Here is a 20,061-nt window from a genome sequence, read left to right on the forward strand (position 1 = left end):
AGTGGTACCTTAGGTTAAGTACTTAATTCGTTCCAGAGGTCCATTCTTAACCTGAAACTGTTCTTAACCTGAAGCACCACTTTAGCTAATGGGGCCTCCCGCTGCACCACCGGAGCACAATTTCTGTTCTCATCCTGAAGCAAAGTTCTTAACCCGAGGTACTATTTCTGGGTTAGCGGAGTGTGTAACCTGAACCGTATGTAACCTGAGGTACCACTGTATAGGTACAACTTTTGTTGATACAGAGCTCATTTTTAGCTTCCGGGAGCAGCTGGTCACTTCTGCTTTATAAATAAACCCAAATATATTGAAACACTTTACATTAAAACCAAATTTCAGAACAGAGACAAACAAACTTTTTTAAAAAACACACACCCTTTTTTTTACTTTACAAACCATTATCTTATCAACCCATGATTTGCTTTTCATATGTATAAAAATACTTTGTTAGCAAGGGGGTACAGAAATAATAATAAAAAAGCTACAATAAAAGCATTATCAGCATTTAAAAAGAAATGCTAGTGGATGTTCAAGGCATTGAGTTACAAATGAAGGCAAAGATCAACCATTGCTAGGTAGAGCCTGGAGACATAATCCTAGAATGAACCCCTGCCCCCCCCCAGCCCGCTTTTGCCTGTAAATGAACTTGATTCAAAGATCACATAAATCATATTTTTTGTCATTAATTCTGATGGGTGGGGACGAGTTTAAAGGCAACCAAAGTATGGAGATATATTTGGGTTTGAGAGGCAGGTGGTCCACTGCTGGACGGCCATCTTGACCAGAACCTTTCTCAAGGCCTTGTCTTCTTCAGCCCACGTAGGCCTTGGAATTCAGAATGCTTTGAATTAACGCGACAGAAGCAAGAGGATGGGCAATGAATTCTGATGGCTTGCTTGGAACAGAAATGTATTTGGAAGACACTGTGCTGAAGAGGCAAAAAGCAAAAAAGCCTCACAGCCCACTCCACAAATTATCTAGGCTGCTACATCTTTAAAATACTTCTTGCTTGTGAATCAAAGTTAAAAATCCTATACTTTAAAAAGCACTTGGGCAGAAGTTCTGTAGCAAAAAATGAATTGAAAAACCCAGTTCTAATGCTCTTTTGTTATAAAGAATTTCAACTGAGGCATCTTCTGTGCTTTTTAACAGCTGCAGAATCCCAGTCAGGTGTGCCTGGTGTCCTCTTGGGCAGAAAGGACTGCAGCAGTCCATGACAGACAGAGCCACCCCCTGACTGGTTGGAAGTAAAGCCAGCTAGCAGGTGGGGAATGGCTGGGGGCAGACTGAGGTTACTGGGGCAGTGCCCCACTGATTCCACGGGGTCAATGTTTCCCAGAAATGGGGAACATTTTGTCTGTTGAGCTACCTGCCTGCTGTCTGCAGTTGTGAATCGTAAAAAAGCCTCCCTCAAAAAACAACAAGAACAACCTGATCACCTCACCTAAACTCCAATCGGTTATCAGTGACTCATTGTTCTTCTTAGCACTAGGGGGAAATCTTTTTGGGCCCAATATATCCCTTTAAACCTATGCAGCAGGTATGGGGCATCCACAGCCCTCCAGATGTTGATGGCAGCTGAAGTCCACCAACTTCTGGAGGGCCATAGGCTTTCCCCCACCCCTGCTCTAGAGACTTCCCTCCAAGGAACTTGGGGTTGAATTCTGCCATCTTTGGAGTTCCACCTCTTTCCTCAAGGATTCCAACCTACTGGACCATGTGGGATCACCATATAGAACTCCTTATATGTGTTCTAAGTGTTGTAGCAAAGTAGGCCTGCTGGAAGCCAGAACTCTTAGGTCCCATTTATAAACCACTCAAGTCCCGAGTGCATAAAAGCAAAAGGAGATATAAGGCACATTGCATCGTTCAGTGCTTAGCATGGGAGAGTGCAAGGTACAAGGCTCTCAGGCCCCAATATACTAGGACACCAGCACCCGCATATAAAATTGGGGCCACACAGGTTCAGTTCTTAAGGATGGAGGGGCCATTCTGAGCCAGCAGATCTCCATAGGCTGCCTCCTCACGGGAGAAGATCTGGAACTTCTTGTCCAGCTGAGCTCGCAGGTAGAGGTAGTCCTGCTGGTCAAGGTTGTGGGCGCAGGTGATGTAGGCTGTGAAGAGCAATGCGAGGAGCAGGCGGTCGAGAGAAAGGCAGGGAACGGCCCACAGGATGAGGAGAAACTCCAGGTACACAGGGTGACGAAGGTGGGAGAAGAGGCGGATGGCACTTGTGGACTTCACGGCCAAAGGGTCCCCCATGCCCAGGCAGTAATAGTAAACCTATGGAACGAGAGAAACACCCATTTGCACCGCCGAAGATGCCCAAATCTTTTGGGGAAACAAGACACCATTTTAGACCCTAAGACTTGCCGATCAGAAGGTCGGCGGTTCGAATCCCCGCAACGGGGTGAGCTCCTGATGCTCGGTCCCTGCTCCTGCCAACCTAGCAGTTCAAAAGCACAAAGTGCAAGTAGATCAATCGGTACCGCTCCGGCGGGAAGGTAAACGGCGTTTCCGTGTGCTGCTCTGGTTCGCCGGAAGTGGCTTAGTCATGCTGGCCACATGACCCGGAAGATGTATGCCGGCTCTCTCGGCCAATAAAGCGAGATGAGCACCGCAACCCCAGAGTCGGTCACGACTGGACCTAATGGTCAGGGGTCCCCTTACCTTTACCTTTTTACACATTGGGCCTCTACATATTCACAAAGGGGGAATGTGAGATTTGTTTTTGTTTTGTTGTCTGGACTGCTGAGGCAACACTAAGTGCTTCTGCAGTTCCTGCCTTGACCAAAAATCCCTCAGAATTCCAGAGATGGAAAGAAGATAATGTCCCTACCAGAGAGGAATGGCAAATTAAAGTGCTGGACTATTCCGAAATGGCAAAACTGACCATTATGCTCAGGACCCAAGAAGACCATAACTTTAGGAAAGGATGGGGGAAATTTATAATTTATCTTGGAGACCACTGTAAACAGATGAAAACATTAGCAGGATTGCAATAACACTCGTAACAAGTAATTTGGACCAAATAAAATATGGACTATTGAAAAAGATGCAGTAGAAAAGGTTTAATAATAGGACCCACAGAGGGGAAGGTGGGAAGTCCAGAGATTCTGAGGAATATCCAAATTTGGATGGTTGTATTGTTATGATCTTATAGTTTTAAAATCAAATAAATATTGTTATTATTAAAAATCTCTCAGAATTCATCCAAATCACATGCACCCCCCTAACTGCTATCACATTAAGAGCTTCCAAGAGAGAGGTCATGTCTTCCAAATTTGCTTCAACCCGGGACCTCTCTTTTTAGAAATATTTTACAGCAGGAGGAAATATCTTCTATCACCCTCATGGGTTGGGTCATTGGGCCTTGCTGAGCTCAGCCGCCAAATACAGGACGGTGGCCTCTCTAGATAGGAAAAGGGAAGCTGCGCGGTACCTGTTTGACCCCCATCAGCTCTGCGTAGTCAAAGATGAGGAGGATGCTAAAGATGACCAGCCAAGCAATGAAGTGGAGGATGAAGCAGATGAGAGGGACCCAAGTGACCCAGGGCTCTCTGCTCGTATTCCAGAGCACAGGAGCATCCTGCACAGGCTGCCAGTACCTCATCAGCAGCTAGGTGGGAAGGAAAAGGCGCATTAGATAAAGGTAGATTCTCCTGCAGGCACACGTCTCATATGGCTGCATTTTGGGACTCCAAAACTGCAATCACATTGTAGAAAATCTGCTGGACATGCAGGCATTAGCCAAATAATACAAATCATATCCACATTGGGTAGTTGTTTTTAAATTGTGCAAGATTCTAGTCCTCATCATTGCAATGATGCATTTTGCTTCACAATATAATGAAGGCTATGCTGAGTTAACGGTGTGAGTTTGGGAGCTCTGTGCTCAAAATAAACTGTACCAAGGAGCAAAGACTTAATGCTGAAATTGGGGGTATTTGCTTTGGAAATATCACTTCCATGAAAGTGCAGAGTATGAAATCCGAACAGCATCATGCCAGGAAGATTTATTCTGCATTTTGAGTTTAGCTTTTCTGACTTGGGCAAGAATTCACTCTGAGTTGCTCTGTTATCTTGCCTGTGGGACTTCTTCCTCCCCTTCAGTCCTCTCCCCCCATTTTGCTGCCCCAAATTGATACCCCTACCTGGAGAGTCAGTGCTGTGCAGAAGACATAGAAAGATCTCTGTAGTACTCCAAAGCAACTTCTGGTCCAGTGTTTGACTTGCTGAGTGGCCATGAGGCTGTGCTGCAGGATGAAGAGGACAATTAAGCCCATGTCCACCATTAGTGGCCGCAGAATCTTGGGATCCCTCAGGGCAGCTTCCCATTGAAGATGAGGAGCAGCATCTGCAAAGAAAAGAGGTTCAGTCAGGTGAGGCCTAGTGCATCCAGCAGGGGGCTGGCAGAGTATCTCAGATAGTAGCCCAGAAACTGATCCCAGAGACAAATTGTTCTCTCTCTCCTTCTCTCTCTCTCATCATCTTAAAACAATCCTTCCACAAGCTGGTGTTCTCTGGATAGCTCAGTTGGTTAGAGTGTGGTGCCGATGGTGCTAATGTTGCAGGTTCAATCCCCGTAAAGGACAGCTGCATATTGCATTGCAGGGGGATTGGACCAAATGATCCTCAGGATCCTTTCCAACTCTATAATTCTGTAATCTCAGATCCTGTTATTTATGAGATGTTGGACTCCAACACCCATCAGTCCCAGCCAGCAGGGATGGTGAGAGTCGTACTTCAAAACTTATGGATGATAGCAGGTTGGGGAAGGCTCTCTTAAAGTATTGGGAAGCTTCTGGATTGAATGGCCTTAACATACAGAGCAGGAAGTAGAACATACAGACATTTTTATCCAATCATCTTTAACGACATCATGGGATATTATTACCAAACCATATTGTTCACATGGGACGCAGGTGGCGCTGTGGGTTAAAGCCTCAGCGCCTAGGGCTTGCCGATCGAAAGGTCGGCGGTTCGAACCCCTGCGGCGGGGTGCGCTCCCGCTGCTCGGTCCCAGTGCCTGCCAACCTAGCAGTTCGAAAACACCTCCGGGTGCAAGTAGATAAATAGGGACCGCTTACCAGCGGGAAGGTAAACGGCGTTTCCGTGTGCGGCTCTGGCTCGCCAGAGCAGCGATGTCACGCTGGCCACGTGACCCGGAAGTGTCTCCGGACAGCGCTGGCCCCTGGCCTCTTAAGTGAGATGGGCGCACAACCCCAGAGTCTGTCAAGACTGGCCCGTACGGGCAGGGGTACCTTTACCTTTACCTTTATTGTTCACATACTAGTAGCATCAGCGGGGGGGGGGGGGGGGAGCCAGACCACATCCTTCGCCCTGCCTGCCTTTCACAACAAGGTGCCACATTTATTTCTGCTTGTTGGAAAACGCCCAGGGCAAGACGCAAACTTCCAACAAGGAACCATTGCAACATAAAAACACAGTGTTAAAAGCATCTTATCTAAGATCTAGGAATTCTTATCATTTGACTTTCTCAGTTTCAAAGTGGCTGCTTTAGGGTTTCAGCCCCCTGCCACTTGCCTGGGCGTCTTCAGGATCCAAACCAAAAATAAAAGGAAGGGATGAACGGGCAATTTTTCATACCTCTTGGCATGCTGCTGAACTACAACTCCCGTCATCCCTCAGCACTGCCCATGCTGCCCTGGACCCGATACAGAGCCCCACACCTGGAGGGCCGCCGGATCCCTGCTCCTCCGCCCAAAGACCGCGCACCTCGCACCCCTTTGCAACCCCAAGCTCTCATTTCCTCCCCCGCAAGACCCCTCCATTTCTCTCCCGCCCCTCCGCCCCCGCACCGGTTCTGTGCTGGGCAGGCCCCGTCCCCGGCTGCAGGAAGAGAGCGCGGAAGGAGACGAAGCGGATCAGCTCCACGCCGGTCCCGAAGGCGAACAGGAAGCTGCCCAGCGCCGGGACCATCATCAGGAGCTGAAGAGCAGCCATGGCGGGCAAATTGCGCTTCTCCCGCCGTCTGGAGGAACCGCCCTGCGGAGAGGAGGGGCTCCCTCCGGAATCCCCACGCCCTCCCGCGACGTCACAAGCGCGTAATGAGGAGGGGGGGATTCCTCCCTATCAGGAGCGGGAGGGAGAAGGGGGTCTTCCCCCTTTGCCGAGTGACATCACACGCTGGGAAGGGGCTCTCGTCGGGGGATTCCCCCTTCACGTCGTGACATCACGAAGAACTCTTGGGGGGGATTTGACGTCATACAGGATCTAGGGAGCAGAACCTCACCGCCCGCCGAAATATTCCTCAACGTGGCAGAGGAACAAACAAGTAAGGGTTGCTACCCCCCCAAAAAAAACCCCCCAGCTCCCTCGAGCCTTGTAAGGAATCAGCGTCTGCTCTTCTCATCCAGGGGCCTCTACGCAGCTCTCGTTCTTCCATCCTCACGTTGGGCAAGAGATTCCTGCATTGCAGGGGGTTGGACTAGATGACCCTGGTGATCCCTGATACCTTTGTGATTCTTTGAGCCGGACCAAAGAACAACGGCAAACCGCAACGAAGAAAGCAGAAAGCAGATTCTAAGCGCAGCGCCGTGGAGGAGGGGCTAAGAATGCCACCATTCTCACCTTGCCGGCTCAGAAGTGAGCGCAATGGAATCCGCTCTCAGGTAAGCCTGCGTAGGTGGCTAGGATCCCAGCCTCACTACCTTAGGGTAAGTAGCATCTAACTCAGGGGGTCTTACTTCTGAGTAGGCATGTATAGGATTGCACAGTGAAACAAACGCCCCCACCCCCCACCGCCTGACATGCTGATAACCCGAATGTAGGGGTGTGACATTTTGGGGTCGCCTTCCTTTTTCAATCCAAACATAATTCATAAAACAGGTTATAAATCATAAACAGTGGTGGAGCTTCATGCTCCAGCGGGGTGTGTGTGTGTGTGTGTGTGCATGCGTGCGTGCGGGGAGAGCAAGCAGGGCTGGGGCTGGCACGCGTCCTGGGGGCATGGCACGCCATCTATGGTGGTGGTGGGGAGCCGCGATGGCACCCCACTGGGATCGCACTGCTGGGGGCGGTGCGCTCCCCCCCCCACTCTTCTTCCTCCACCAGTGGTCATAAGTACAACAGAACAAAGTAATTAAACGGTGGTGCTGTGGTCTAAACCACAGAGCCTAGGGCTTGCCGATCAGAAGGTTGGCAGTTCGAATCACCGTGACGGGGTGAGCTTCTGTTGCTCGGTCCCTGCTCCTGCCAAAAACATGTCAAGTGCAAGTAGATAAATAGGTACTGCTCCGGCGGGAAGGTAAATGGCGTTTCCGTGCGCTGCTCTGGTTTTGCCAGAAGCGTCTTAGTCTTGCTGGCCACATGACCAGCGGACAAACGCTTGCTCCCTCGGCCAGTAAAGCGAGATGAGCACCGCAACCCAGGTTAGGGGTCTCTTTACCTTTACAGTGTCCACACATTAAACATCAAATGCCATAAGTTAAAATCCTAAACCCTTAAAATGTCAAGTAGCAGCAATAAAACATTGCCATCATGTATTCCATTTATTAAAAGCTGGGATTAAGGGGGCGGGAATCAAGTCCCCCCCCAATAGCTATAAATAAGTAGAGGAGGAGGTCTGGTGAACTCCTGAGGACGATTCTTAAAGAGCGTGGCAGCTGATTAATTCATCCGAAATATAAAAACCATAGCCTACTGTGTCAGGAAGAAGATGTGCGACTGTAGGGCTGGTAAATGGCACTGCAATCTTATTATACATGTCTACTCAGGAGTAAATCCTATTGCGTTGGTCCAGGAGGCTTGCTCCAGGTGCAGCGTGACATACCCAAGGGCTTTGAATCTGCTTTTAACAGGGCTCAGCAAGATTTTTAGGCCTGTGAGCAAGTTTGGATTTTTGATCAAGTTCTTCCGAATCAGCCCTGCAGGCGAAAAGAGAGAAACTGCCCACCTGTCAAGTTTGACCCTGCAGGAACAGGGAAGAAAAGGATGAAGACTCCTGGGCAGAAAAGGTTCCCCAACCCTGCTGTAGATTAAACAGAGTTAGGGAAGGAAGGAAGCCTCAGCACCACCCACCCCCGGACACCTCGCGTTTGCCTTGCATTGTCTTTTTAATTTTTTTTAATATACTTTTCAAATTTATACATTTCATTAATTTTACAATCATTTTAACATTTGGAAGGGTTTTTTAAAAAATAATATTTATTACTTTTACAACAATTTAAACACTACAAAAAAGAACAAAGAAAACAATGCAATACAATACAAAAACACTACATAACACTAAAACAATAAACTAACAAGACAAAACAAAAACAATTTAAAACACATAAAAAAAAATTCAATATCTTATCTTTCATTCACATATTTCAATGACCTCCTCACACCTCCCTTTTTGTATTCCACTTCTATTAATTATTTCAGCAATTCCTTTCCATCTTCTTCTGTTTTCTATTCTATAATTATCTTAACACAAACTAACCTTATTTTTTCCTTTAATATTCTATTAATCTATTTATACTTAATTCCTTATAACATTTCTACTAAAGCCATATAACTTCATTCCTACATTCTTCTAACATTCATTAAAACATTTGGAAGTTTGACTTTCCCCCTCTTTCTGTGGTTAAATAAATTTATTTTTTAATATTTTCTGCATATCCAAATACATTTAATTTTCTCCTTTAATTATCTACTTTAAATATATACTCTTATGAAAGTGCAGGTTATTACAATGCCAATGTTTTTATCTATTTGCAGTTTATCTGTAAATATTCAATCAACCATTTCCATTCTTTTATAAAAAGTTTGTCATCCTGATTTCTTATTCTTCCGGTAAGTTTCACCATTTCTGCATATTCCGTAAATTTTTGTATCCAAAAACTTCTGCTTCTTTCCATTTTGGGGCCAGTAGCATTCTCGCTGCTGTAGTCGCATACATAAATAAATTTCTACATAATTTAGGCAGTTCTGTCCCTATAATTCTTTTGGGAATTATAGGGAATTTGGGAACTTTGGCTTGCAGTGTCAATGGCCAATATTAGAGGAGAAGGAGAAGAATACAGTAGTACCTCGGGTTACATACGCTTCAGGTTGCAGACTCCGCTAACCCAGAAATAGTGCTTCAGGTTAAGAACTTTGCTTCAGGAAACAGAAACAGAAATCGCGCGACAGCGGCACGGCGACAGCGGGAGGCCCCATTAGCTAAAGTGGTGCTTCAGGTTAAGAACAGTTTCAGGTTAAGTACTGACCTCCGGAACGAATTAAGTACTTAACCTGATGTACCACTGTACCTGGGTCAGTATTGTTTACACCAGGTATCTTTACAGACTCAGGAACCATTTTTAACACAAACTTACATTGGGGGACCCATTTCTTAACCTTTGACCACAAATTTGCATGGTGGTAGTGCTCCTGTTGCAACCCACCTTGGATCAGGTGACGAACCCACTAGTTGAAAAGCAGTGGCCTGGATTATGGAGATTATGGATTATGCGCTGGATTATGGAGAAAGCTAGAGAGTTCCAGAAAGACATTTACTTCTGCTTCATTGACTATGCAAAAGCCTTTGACTGTGTCGACCATGGCAAACTATGGCAAGTTCTTAAAGAAATAGGAGTGCCTGATCACCTCATCTGTCTCCTGAGAAATCTCTATGTGGGACAAGAAGCTACAGTTAGAACTGGATATGGAACAACTGACTGGTTCAAAATTGGGAAAGGAGTACGACAAGGCTGCATTTTGTCTCCCTGCTTATTTAACTTATATGCAGAATTCATCATGCGAAAGGCTGGGCTGGATGAATCCCTAGCCGGAATTAAGATTGCCGGAAGAAATATCAACAACCTCAGATATGCAGATGACACAACCTTGATGGCAGAAAGTGAGGAGGAATTAAAGAACCTTTTATTGAGGGTGAAAGAGGAGAGTGCAAAATATGGTCTGAAGCTCAACATCAAAAAAACGAAGATCATGGCTACTGGTCCCATCACCTCCTGGCAAATAGAAGGGGAAGAAATGGAGGCAGTGAGAGATTTTACTTTCTTGGGCTCCATGATCACTGCAGATGGTGACAGCAGCCACGAAATTAAAAGACGCCTGCTTCTTGGGAGAAGGGCAATGACAGGCCTAGACAGCATCTTGAGAAGTAGAGACATCACCTTGCCAACAAAGGTCCGTATAGTTAAAGCTATGGTTTTCCCAGTAGTGATGTATGGAAGTGAGAGCTGGACCATAAAGAAGGCTGATCGCCGAAGAATTGATGCTTTTGAATTATGGTGCTGGAGGAGACTCTTGAGAGTCCCATGGACTGCAAGAAGATCAAACCTCTCCATTCTTAAGGAAATCAGCCCTGAGTGCTCACTGGAAGGACAGATTGTGAAGCTGAGGCTCCAGTACTTTGGCCACCTCATGAGAAGAGAAGACTCCCTGGAGAAGACCCTGATGTTGGGATGGAGGGCACAAGGAGAAGGGGGCGACAGAGGACGAGATGGTTGGATAGTGTTTTCGAGGTTACCAGCATGAGTCTGACCAAGCTGCGGGGGGCAGTGGAGGACAGGAGTGCCTGGCGTTCTCTGGTCCATGGGGTCACGAAGAGTCGGACACGACTAAACGACTAAACAACAACACTCTGGCTTCATCCCAGCTAGATGCATAAAGGATGCTCTTGCCACCAGGTGGCAGTTCTTAAGTCCCCATGGAGGAAAACATTTTTGCTTTCCTTGCACTTCCTGTTCTGGTGAGGCCAATAAGTGGATCCTCAATGCCTATCCATTGCTTCAGTCAGTCCCTGGAGACTGAATCATCTGGTGAACCTATCATGGCTCATGCTTCAGAGGAACAGTTAATTCCACAGGTGCACCACATGCCAAAGCTGCCATTAGCACATTTTTTAAAAAAATAAATTGTTATTGAACGAGAAAAACCTTAAAATACATACAATAGCGACATACAAACATTCACTAGATTGTAGAGATTGTAAAGAGTATAGACAGAAAAAAGAACAGACGAAAGAAAAAAGAAAGAGAAATAAGAGTGTGAATAGAAAAAGAACATAATTATATCTGATATGCGAATCAGCAAAGAAAAGGAACTTCCAACTACACCCATTATACTGATTTACAATTAAACTATTATTTACACAGTTATATAAAGTTGTTTTTCTTTGACTTAATTTAACATTTCCCAACAAATGCTTTATTTTGCATGGCTCATTCAATATCAGCTAGGAAGCTTTTATTAGCACATTTTTATGGTTGCTCTTGGTGTTTCGTGGGTCAGGATTTTGCAAGTAAAAAATCAAACAAATCGAAAAGGCAAAGGCAAACCCTAAGTTATTGCAGGGACGTGGGTGGTGCTGTGGGTTAAACCACAGAGCCTAGGACTTGCCGATCAGAAGGTCGGCGGTTCGAATCCCCGCGATGGGGCGAGCTCCTGTTGCTCGGTCCCTGCTCCTGCCAACCTAGCAGTTCGAAAGCACATCAAAGTGCAAGTAGAAAAATAGGTACCGCTCCGGTGGGAAGGTAAACGGTGTTTCCGTGCGCTGCTCTGGTTCGCCAGAAGCGGCTTAGTCATGCTGGCCACATGACCCGGAAGCTGTATGCTGGCTCCCTCGGCCAATAAAGCGAGATGAGCTCCACAACCCCAGAGTCGGCCACAACAGGACCTAATGGTCAGGGGTCCCTTTACCTTTAAGTTATTGCAACTGTGATTAGTGATCAAATTGTAAAGACAGAGAAAGGGTATGTGTGTTCACACATACTGACCTGTCACTCCTCTGTCCAGAATGCCGAATATTTATCAAGGTGTCTGTCATTCATAGGGAATGAGGGTGAAGCAAGGTTTAAAAGCGGATGCCAAAGAGCATCACATGCCCTTCTGTGGTAGCCCCCAAGTTGTGCCTGGCACCTTCATTGTACAGCTTTTGGCTAATGCTGAATATGCGGCTCTTCATCCTAAATTTTGACACCTGAATTCTAAAGCTGGGAGGGAACCCAAAGGTCATCTTGCTCAACCCACTGCAATGCAGGAATCTTTTGCCCAATGTGGGGCTCGAACCCACAACTCTGAGATTAATGCTCTGTCCTGCTCTGCCAACTGAGCTATCCTTACTGAGATGTGTGTTTTTAGGACCCTCCTTGTTTCTGTGTTTGTATGTTGTTTTAAATATTATATTTTAATTGTTGTATCCTGCCCTGGGACCTTGTCGTTAATAATACTAATAAACCAAACTGCAGCGGAACAGAAACAGCACTGATTGCGATGATTATAGGTTGCAGCAGAATTTGCTGCCGTCTTACATCCCTGGTGGTGGCTGGTGTCAGCTTCGCCTTTGAGCCAGTGCCAACAACTGGGCTCAACCTCTTCAGCCCCGACTGGGCCAGGCAAGCTGGGAAAGCACTCCCAGAGACCTTCCACTGCAGGGAGCAGGTCTAAGTGCTGTGGACTCACAACTCAGAGCTGTGAGCACCAAACGCAGTTCCAAAAGTCGGCGGAGCACAGCAGAGCATGAACCACATGAACGACAGCTCTGAAGTATAAGTTCTTTTATTCTCTACAGCTACTGCATAAACTAAAGACTAATTGGAGACGCTGGACTGCATGAGTGTTACAGCTACTTGAGCAGCAACCTTACCTATATACAGATAACACTCAGACTCCCTTTGAAGTCAGGCTGGAGCAGAAGAAGCGATGAGCAAAATCTGCCCCCTCCTTTCTGAAACATTGTCAGCAGATTCTTGCAATGGGAGGGGTGAAACATCCTCAGCTGGACCTATAGGCTAGACTGTGCTGGGGTGTGTGTGTGTGTGGGGGGGGGTTCTTCTGATGTCTGGCACCTGCCCTGTTAAGATCAGATACTCTTGGTCCTCCAAGACCTGTCAGAGGCCACCATCCAGACAAAAGGAAGCAGGTTTCAAGTTTCATTGATGCTCAGATCTCTCCCATTGAAATAATTGGGCTGAAATTATACAAATTCAGAACCAAGTTCAGAAGGCAGAAGCAAAGGATTCTGGTGGCTAAGTTAACTTCTTTTCAGCCTGAATTTATTATAGGCTGTTTCTGGTGGACGCTTGCATGCATGAGGAAGGTTTGCGACTCTGCCCATGAATCAAATGGGAGGCACCATTTGTGAATCTTTACTCACAAGTATCCATGTAAGTGCTCTGATGTTTCAGAGCTTGCATTCCTTTGGGATAAGGAATGCACTTCCTTATCCATTAAACAGATAGTAATCTATCTGATGAATATTGTACGTGTTGGTTGGCTAATTGAGCTCATCAAAGAACATCACTCTAAAAATGCAACTAATCTGTTGTAATGTGGGAGGCTTTGAATCACAGTTATCTGTCCTTGGAATTGTGGGGTTTTAACTTTCAGCAGTTGTTTGCTTCAGGTTGTGATAAGGAAAGTAATCCTTTACTGCAAAAATAAAAATTAGAACCATAGAATTGTAGAATTGGAAGGGATCACTGTTAAACCTTTGTTGCTGTTGTTTAGGCGTTTAGTCATGTCCATCTCTTCGTGACCCCATGGATCAGAGCATGCCAGGCACTCCTGTCTTCCACTGCCTCCCACAGTTTGGTCAAACTCATGCTGGTAGCTTCGAGAACACTGTCCCACCATCTCGTCCTCTGTCGTCTCCTTCTCCTTGTGCCCTCAATCTTTCCCAACATCAGGGTCTTTTCCAGGGAGTCTTCTCTTCTCATGAGGTAACCAAAGTATTGGAGCCTCAGCTTCAGGATCTGTCCTTCCAGTGAGCACTCAGGGCTGATTTCCTTAAGGTTAACCCTTACATGATCGCTAAACATCCACTAGATTTCACTTGATTTCAAAAGTGGCTCAAAGCTCAAAGAGGATCTAGTAATTAACAGGGAAACAGAATAAACAATTGTATGAATGAGGCCTAACTCTCACTGATTTCAACATGGTTTTCTTCCAAATGTGCTGAGCTTTGCATTTGTGTACTTCCATTGCTTGCATGCTTACTCAATACGTAATATCTACTGAATGCACTGAGACTGCCTGCCAGGTAAGGACTGTAGCCTTAGATGTCCTAAATGTCTGGCTAGTTCTTAGCTGTTATTATTTGTTACTTCTGAGTCCTGCCCTTTCCCCAACAATGCCATTCTAACATCCCAACAACTCTTTGAGGTAGGATATCCTGGGATAGTGTGACTCGCCAAAGCCAAACTCAGAAATCTTGGAATTTAGGATTGCTGATGTATTGCAATGCATTTTTTGAAAACATCGCCTAACTTGCCATACATCTGGGTTTTCCAGGACATTTTGCCGATTCAGCAAAAATCCGCTCGGATGCCATTTTAGCAGCCAGATTCCCTGGTGGCTCAGTTTGGGGGCAGCTCGGGGGCCAGTTAAACCATGGGCCTTAGGTTGCCTACCCCTGGTCTAATCTCTGTGTGCATAAATCAGAATGAATCCTCAGTAAATAGATAGTCTGGAAGCTCCCCTCAATTCCTTCTCTCGCTCATCGCCAAGAGTTTGAGGGTGGGTGTTGACAAGCTGAAATAGATCCAGAGGAGGGTGAAAAAGACTGTCAGTGGTCCAAATGTATACATACCATACATTTAATGCAAACACCCCAAATAAACATGGGAACTATAGTTTCAGGGTGCTGGGAATTGTAGCTCTGAGAGGGGTAAGCCTTCAGAATTTTTTTTTTTTTGGAGGGTGCTTTAAGTGTTTGGTGTGTAAGCAGGCAAAGTCCTCTGAGGAAGGCTGAAGGAGAAGAAGAGTTTGGATTTGATATCCCGCTTTATCACTACCCGAAGGAGTCTCAAAGCGGCTAACATTCTCCTTTCCCTTCCTCCCCCGCAACAAACACTCTGTGAGGTGAGTGGGGCTGAGAGACTTCAAAGAAGTGTGACTGGCCCAAGGTCACCCAGCAGCTGCATGTGGAGGAACGGAGATACAAACCCGGTTCACCAGATTACGAGACTACCTCTCTTTACCACTACACCACACGGGCTCTCAGTGTGGAGTTGGGTGTTTGGAGAAAAGACAATTAAGAGGTGATAGGTTTTTGTTTGTAAGTTCTGACACATAGACGAGGGAGCAAGTTAGTTTGGGACCTTAGTCAACGGGTTCAAATTACAAGACAGGGGATTTTGATGGAACATTAAGAAGAGCTTCCTGATTATACGAGCTGTGCAGCATTGGAACTGGCTGTCCCAGAAAGTGATGGATGTTCCTGCTTTGGAAGTGCTTATGAAGAGGCTAAGTGGCCACCTCTGGGGGATGCTATAGCAATGAATTGTTAGCTGCAAAGGGAAAAAATAGGCTTAAAAAAACAAGGATAATTCCTGGATGCCAGGATCCAAGTTTGGGGTGCAAGTACTCTTTGGTGAGGGAACCCCAGCAGAGATCTAAAATCACAAAACATGCAGTAAAGCGAAGCATAGAAATATAGATCTTTAAAATATACCGTACTAAGTTAGAAAATCTCCTACTTGCGTAAACATAGAAAGAGACCACACATTTGGTAAGTTAAAAATTATTTACTTACAAACTCTACAAAGGTCATATTCATGTGTTTTTCCATACAGCAGTCAGAAAAAGTTGCACAGGCAGTAAAACTTGGCTTAGTTACAGTGGTGAAAGTTCCTAAATTATGGGTATAGGAAGACAAGAATAGCTTGTAAGAGCTATGTGGATAAGTTGCAGCAACCAGCCTAGCCTCTTCACTGAGGCTGAGCTTCTCTGGTAGACTCAGGGGGAACAAAGCCTTGATTACCTAGTCCCTCCCAAGGTGAGCTAACCTGTCGGGACAGCTTACTCTATGCTTTTAACCACCTCATCCTGCATTATTTTACTTCAGCATGTTGGTTATATGAGACTGGTTATCCTACAACATGAGTCTCCAGCAACTGACATTCAGAGGCATACTTTCACCAGGGGAAGTAGAACATAGCCACTGTGTCTGTTGATAGGCTTATCCCCCATTAAGTTGTGTAATCCTCTTTGGACGAGATCAGGGTTCCCACCAGTGGTATACAAACTTAATTCAAATCCTGCCAAAATAGCTAAAATGTATAAGACAAAAACAAATCTGTGCTGGAGGTGTGGTAAAACAGAGGGGACACTTATACATGTTTGGTGGACCTGTGAAAAAACCAAAAGCTTCTGGAACACAGTATATGACAAGCTTAAAAAAACGTTTAAGTATAACTTTATGAAAAATACAGAAGCTTTTCTACTAGGGATAACGGACACAGGTACAGCAAGAGAAGATCAGAAAATATTCCTCTATGCCACAGGAGCAGCAAGGATCCTAATTGCTAAAAATTGGAAAAAAGAAATTGTGCCAACAAAAAATGAATGGTTAGGGTATATTGAACTTGCTAGATTAACAGAGGCGATTAGAGATCACACTAGACAAGAGTTTCAAAAAGCATGGGGAAAATGCAGAGAATACTTCACAAAACAGTGCCCTAAAATACATACCTGGACTTGTTTTGATTAATGTCTGCAGGAGACTTTGTGGATATTTAAGTTATAATTAGAAAAATCTTGATAATTATTCTTAAAGGAAACAGCTTATAAGAAGTAAAAAAGGAGGCCAGATACAGGATAAAGGCAGTCTTTTATTTGGTTGTTTGTAATGCTGTATGTTATGCTCACTGTATGTTATGTTCACGTTTAATGAGGGCGGTTTTCTGTATTGGGGGGGGGGTTTATGTTATGTCGTAAATAAAATTTCCATATTATTTTTTTTAAAAAAACTTAATTCAAGTGGTCTGTGGTTGAAAACCATACCATAGCTTGCACAGTGCGCTGCAGTTGCTATTGTTATAAGAAAAAAATTGGGCTTGGCGTTTACAGCCCAAATTCCAAATCAATAAAGGGTTCAGTGTCCTCCATGATTGGTGAGAGAAGGATGGAGGCAGGAACCAGATCTTTATTTTCTGTTGCATCAGAGTCTGCCCACCATATTCTTGCAAGGAGGTGAAGACCCAGAACAGAAGTGCGTAACAACTTTTATTTTATTTATATAATTTTTATTTTGTTTTACATATTTAAGTTTACAATCATACCACGACACATCCGAAAATACAAGATTCTCCCGAATCTCTAGACTTCCCACCTTCCCTTCTAGGGGGTTCTGTTAGTAAACCTTTTCTGTTGCATCTTTTTAAAAATAATCCAAGTTTTTTTATAACTCCATTGTATCCATAGTGTTATTGCGGTCCTGCTAATGTTTTCAGCTGCTTACAGTGGTCTTTAAGGTACATTGTAATTCCCCCCCCCCCCCCCATTCCTTATTAAAGTTTTGGTCTTCCTGGTTCCTGAGTTTTCTGGTCAGTTTTGCTGTTTTGGCATAATCCAATAGGTTCATTTGCCATTCCTCTCTGGTAGGGACTTTGTCTTCTTTTCATCTCTGAGCTAACAGCATCCCCGCAGCTTTCGTCGCATACAATTTTTAAAGACTTTAGAAATTGCCCAACCCCTTAGCCGAAGACCACCTACAAGTATCATACCAGCATCACAGAAAGAGGTGCAGAAATATGAGAGTGTGGCTTGTTGTCTCCTGTCCAGTCAAGATAACTGATTACTGCCTTATCTTGGCTAGTCTGGGTCATTCTTTTGAAATGGTAGATACCCAAGTCCTTGAATCTTTTGTCACAGACCGTGTGAGAAGTTTATCTCTTTACAGGATTTGAAGGATTTTGCAAGTGAAAATAACTTGGGAATGAAATTTTTTGTCAAGGTACTTCCTTCTGCTGCGGAGAAAATATTTGGGATGGCTTCGGGATTGCTTTGGGAACTCAGATAAAGCATCTATTTCTTGTGGGGAGTGTTTCCTGTTATTTGAAGGGTGAAGGATTGGTTTTCTGTGGAGTGTCCAGGGCCGGATTTATGTTTGATGAGGCCCTAAGACAGGCATAGGCAAATAGTCCTCCAGATGTTTTTGGGACTACAATTCCCATCATCCCTGACCACTGGTCCTGCTAGCTAGGGATCATGGGAGTTGTAGGCCAAAAACATCTGGATGGCCAAATTTGTCTATGCCTGCCTAAGCTACTGAAGGTAATGGGGCCCTTTATATGTCCAGCTGTCCTTTGTCAACAACAAATTGTTGCTGTTTTTTGTGTTGAATATATGCTATATGGAAATTCATAGGACAACACAAAACACTGTTGCTGTATGTAAGGTAAAGGTAAAGGGACCCCTGACCATTAGGTCCAGTCGTGGCCGACTCTGGGGTTGCGGCGCTCATCTAGTTTTATTGGCCGAGGGAGCCGGTGTACAGCTTCCGGGTCATGTGGCCAGCATGACTAAGCCACTTCTGGCGAACCAGAGCAGCGCATGGAAACACCGTTTACCTTCCCGCTGGGAAGACCACCAGCAATTCTCAAGTAGCCCATAGGGGGGAAAGTTTTGGGACCACTGGCGTAGATAACCTTTTATGTATGTATGCATTTTATTTATTGAATTTGTCTACCAACCTTCATCTGTATATCTCAGGGCGGTTCACAGCATAAAAATACAAGTGAAAAACAGAAAAATATATAATAAAAACACAAAACAATAACTCCCCCACACTTTTAGGTGCCTTCTAACAATACAAATCAGAGTGTGTAACAGGCATGCTGTCAGCCTTGATCATTGTTGTTTATTACTTAGGAGTTTTATGGCTAGCCTGCGTCCAATGATACTGCAATCCTTGCCATGACCACAATAGACAATTGAGGATCAAAGTAACAGAGGGATAACCAGGTATTAAGCAGTGACTCTGATCCTGTTGTCAGTAGCAGTAACAACCTGTTGCATGGTTCTTTTTATCTGAGGAACGGCATTGCTCAGTCTTTTGCCAATTAAAATAATCCTTAAATGGAGCTCGTGAGTAAAGAGGAAGCAATCTGAGGTGGCAGCAAGTCCAGGAAGCCAAAGCCTTCCCGGTCACATGTTCCAGAGCTCCATTTGCCATTTGTCAGCTGGAAAAAGGACCAGAAGGAATACGGTCGACTCCTGTGGCTTTTGCATACTAAAGGTTTCCTCATTTATCTCCTTCATAGAAGGGGATGCCTTTTCTAAGATGGTACATGTCTATGACTCTATGATCATCACACCGGAGTCCAAAAGCATGTGCTATCCTGCAGTATTCTGCCCTTGCATAAGTCCATTTTATCAAGTTTCTTCTTTCTTACTCGTAAGTGAGTAAGATTGTCTTTCATAAACACAGGTTTTAACAATGGGTCCGTAAGTGGATGTGGTGGCCAATTCTGGATCCACATGTCCTTCCACAGTGGGGACATTGGTTCCCGGTGGGAGTTGATCACGGTGAGGGTTTGCCAAGCATGCCTTCCTCTTAGCACGTTTCTCCCTTACGTCCTGAGTTCGAGTGTCTTCAAAACCCATGACACCTTTGGTAAAGGCTGTTCTCCAATTGGAGTGCGCTCAGGCAAGTGTTTCCCAGTTGTTGGTGTTTATACTACATTTTCAAGATTTGCCTTGAGAGAGTCTTTAAACCTCTTTTGTTGACCACTGGCATTATGCTTTCCATTTTTAAGTTTGGAATAAAGTAGTTGCTTTGGAAGACGATAATCAGGCATCCGCACAACATGACCAACGAAGTTGATGTTGAAAAATATGTTAGTAATATTACTGTGAGGTATTGGGAACATGTTTATGTACTGCATATGCAAATTATTATCAGCTCAGCAGGATAGCTCAGTTGGTTAGAGTGCGTTGCTGGTAACGCCAAGGTTGCAGGTTTGATCCCCGTAAGGAGGTTAGGCTTAGATGCTCCTCAGCATCCCTCCCAACTTAATAATTCTGTGTAAACAAAAGTGTGCTTTTATTTCCTATTATTTTATGCAGATGTTTGCAAAGCTATGCATGTTGTGAATCCATTCATTCATTTAATCAGCTAAGTCTTCTCTAAGAGAGCACTTAAATATATTCATTAAATGGTATCTGGCATACTATCACTTAAATAATAGGTGGCATAAACTGCAGATACAGATGAAGCCAAACTTACCTGCTCATCTGTAATACATAGTCTAGGATGGGGCATCTGGGGGTGGGGGACTCCAACTCCCAATATCTCCAGCCAGCGTGGCCAATAGGCAGGAA

The 20,061-nt window shown here is 44.9% G+C and overlaps 1 protein-coding gene and 1 long non-coding RNA gene across 2 annotated transcripts; one reads left to right on the plus strand and one right to left on the minus strand.

The window, feature by feature from the left end:
- Positions 1–356: 356 nt before the first annotated feature.
- On the minus strand, positions 357–6,019 carry NRM (nurim). The gene is made up of 4 exons (XM_079964202.1): positions 5,823–6,019; positions 4,155–4,357; positions 3,443–3,619; positions 357–2,283 (listed from the first exon to the last, which is right to left on the minus strand). The coding sequence occupies exons 1-4, from the start codon at positions 5,965–5,967 to the stop codon at positions 1,966–1,968; spliced, it is 843 nt and encodes a 280-aa protein (XP_079820328.1). The 5' UTR covers positions 5,968–6,019; the 3' UTR covers positions 357–1,965.
- Positions 6,020–6,088: 69 nt separating this feature from the next.
- Positions 6,089–13,219, plus strand: LOC307209231. Its single transcript, XR_013835450.1, has 2 exons — positions 6,089–6,635; positions 12,527–13,219. It is a non-coding gene; the product is annotated as an uncharacterized lncRNA (long non-coding RNA).
- Positions 13,220–20,061: the final 6,842 nt, after the last annotated feature.

The sequence above is a fragment of the Podarcis cretensis genome, assembly GCF_951804945.1.
Source record: "Podarcis cretensis genome assembly, chromosome: 2".
In the NCBI taxonomy this organism is placed as follows: Eukaryota; Metazoa; Chordata; class Lepidosauria; order Squamata; family Lacertidae; genus Podarcis; species Podarcis cretensis.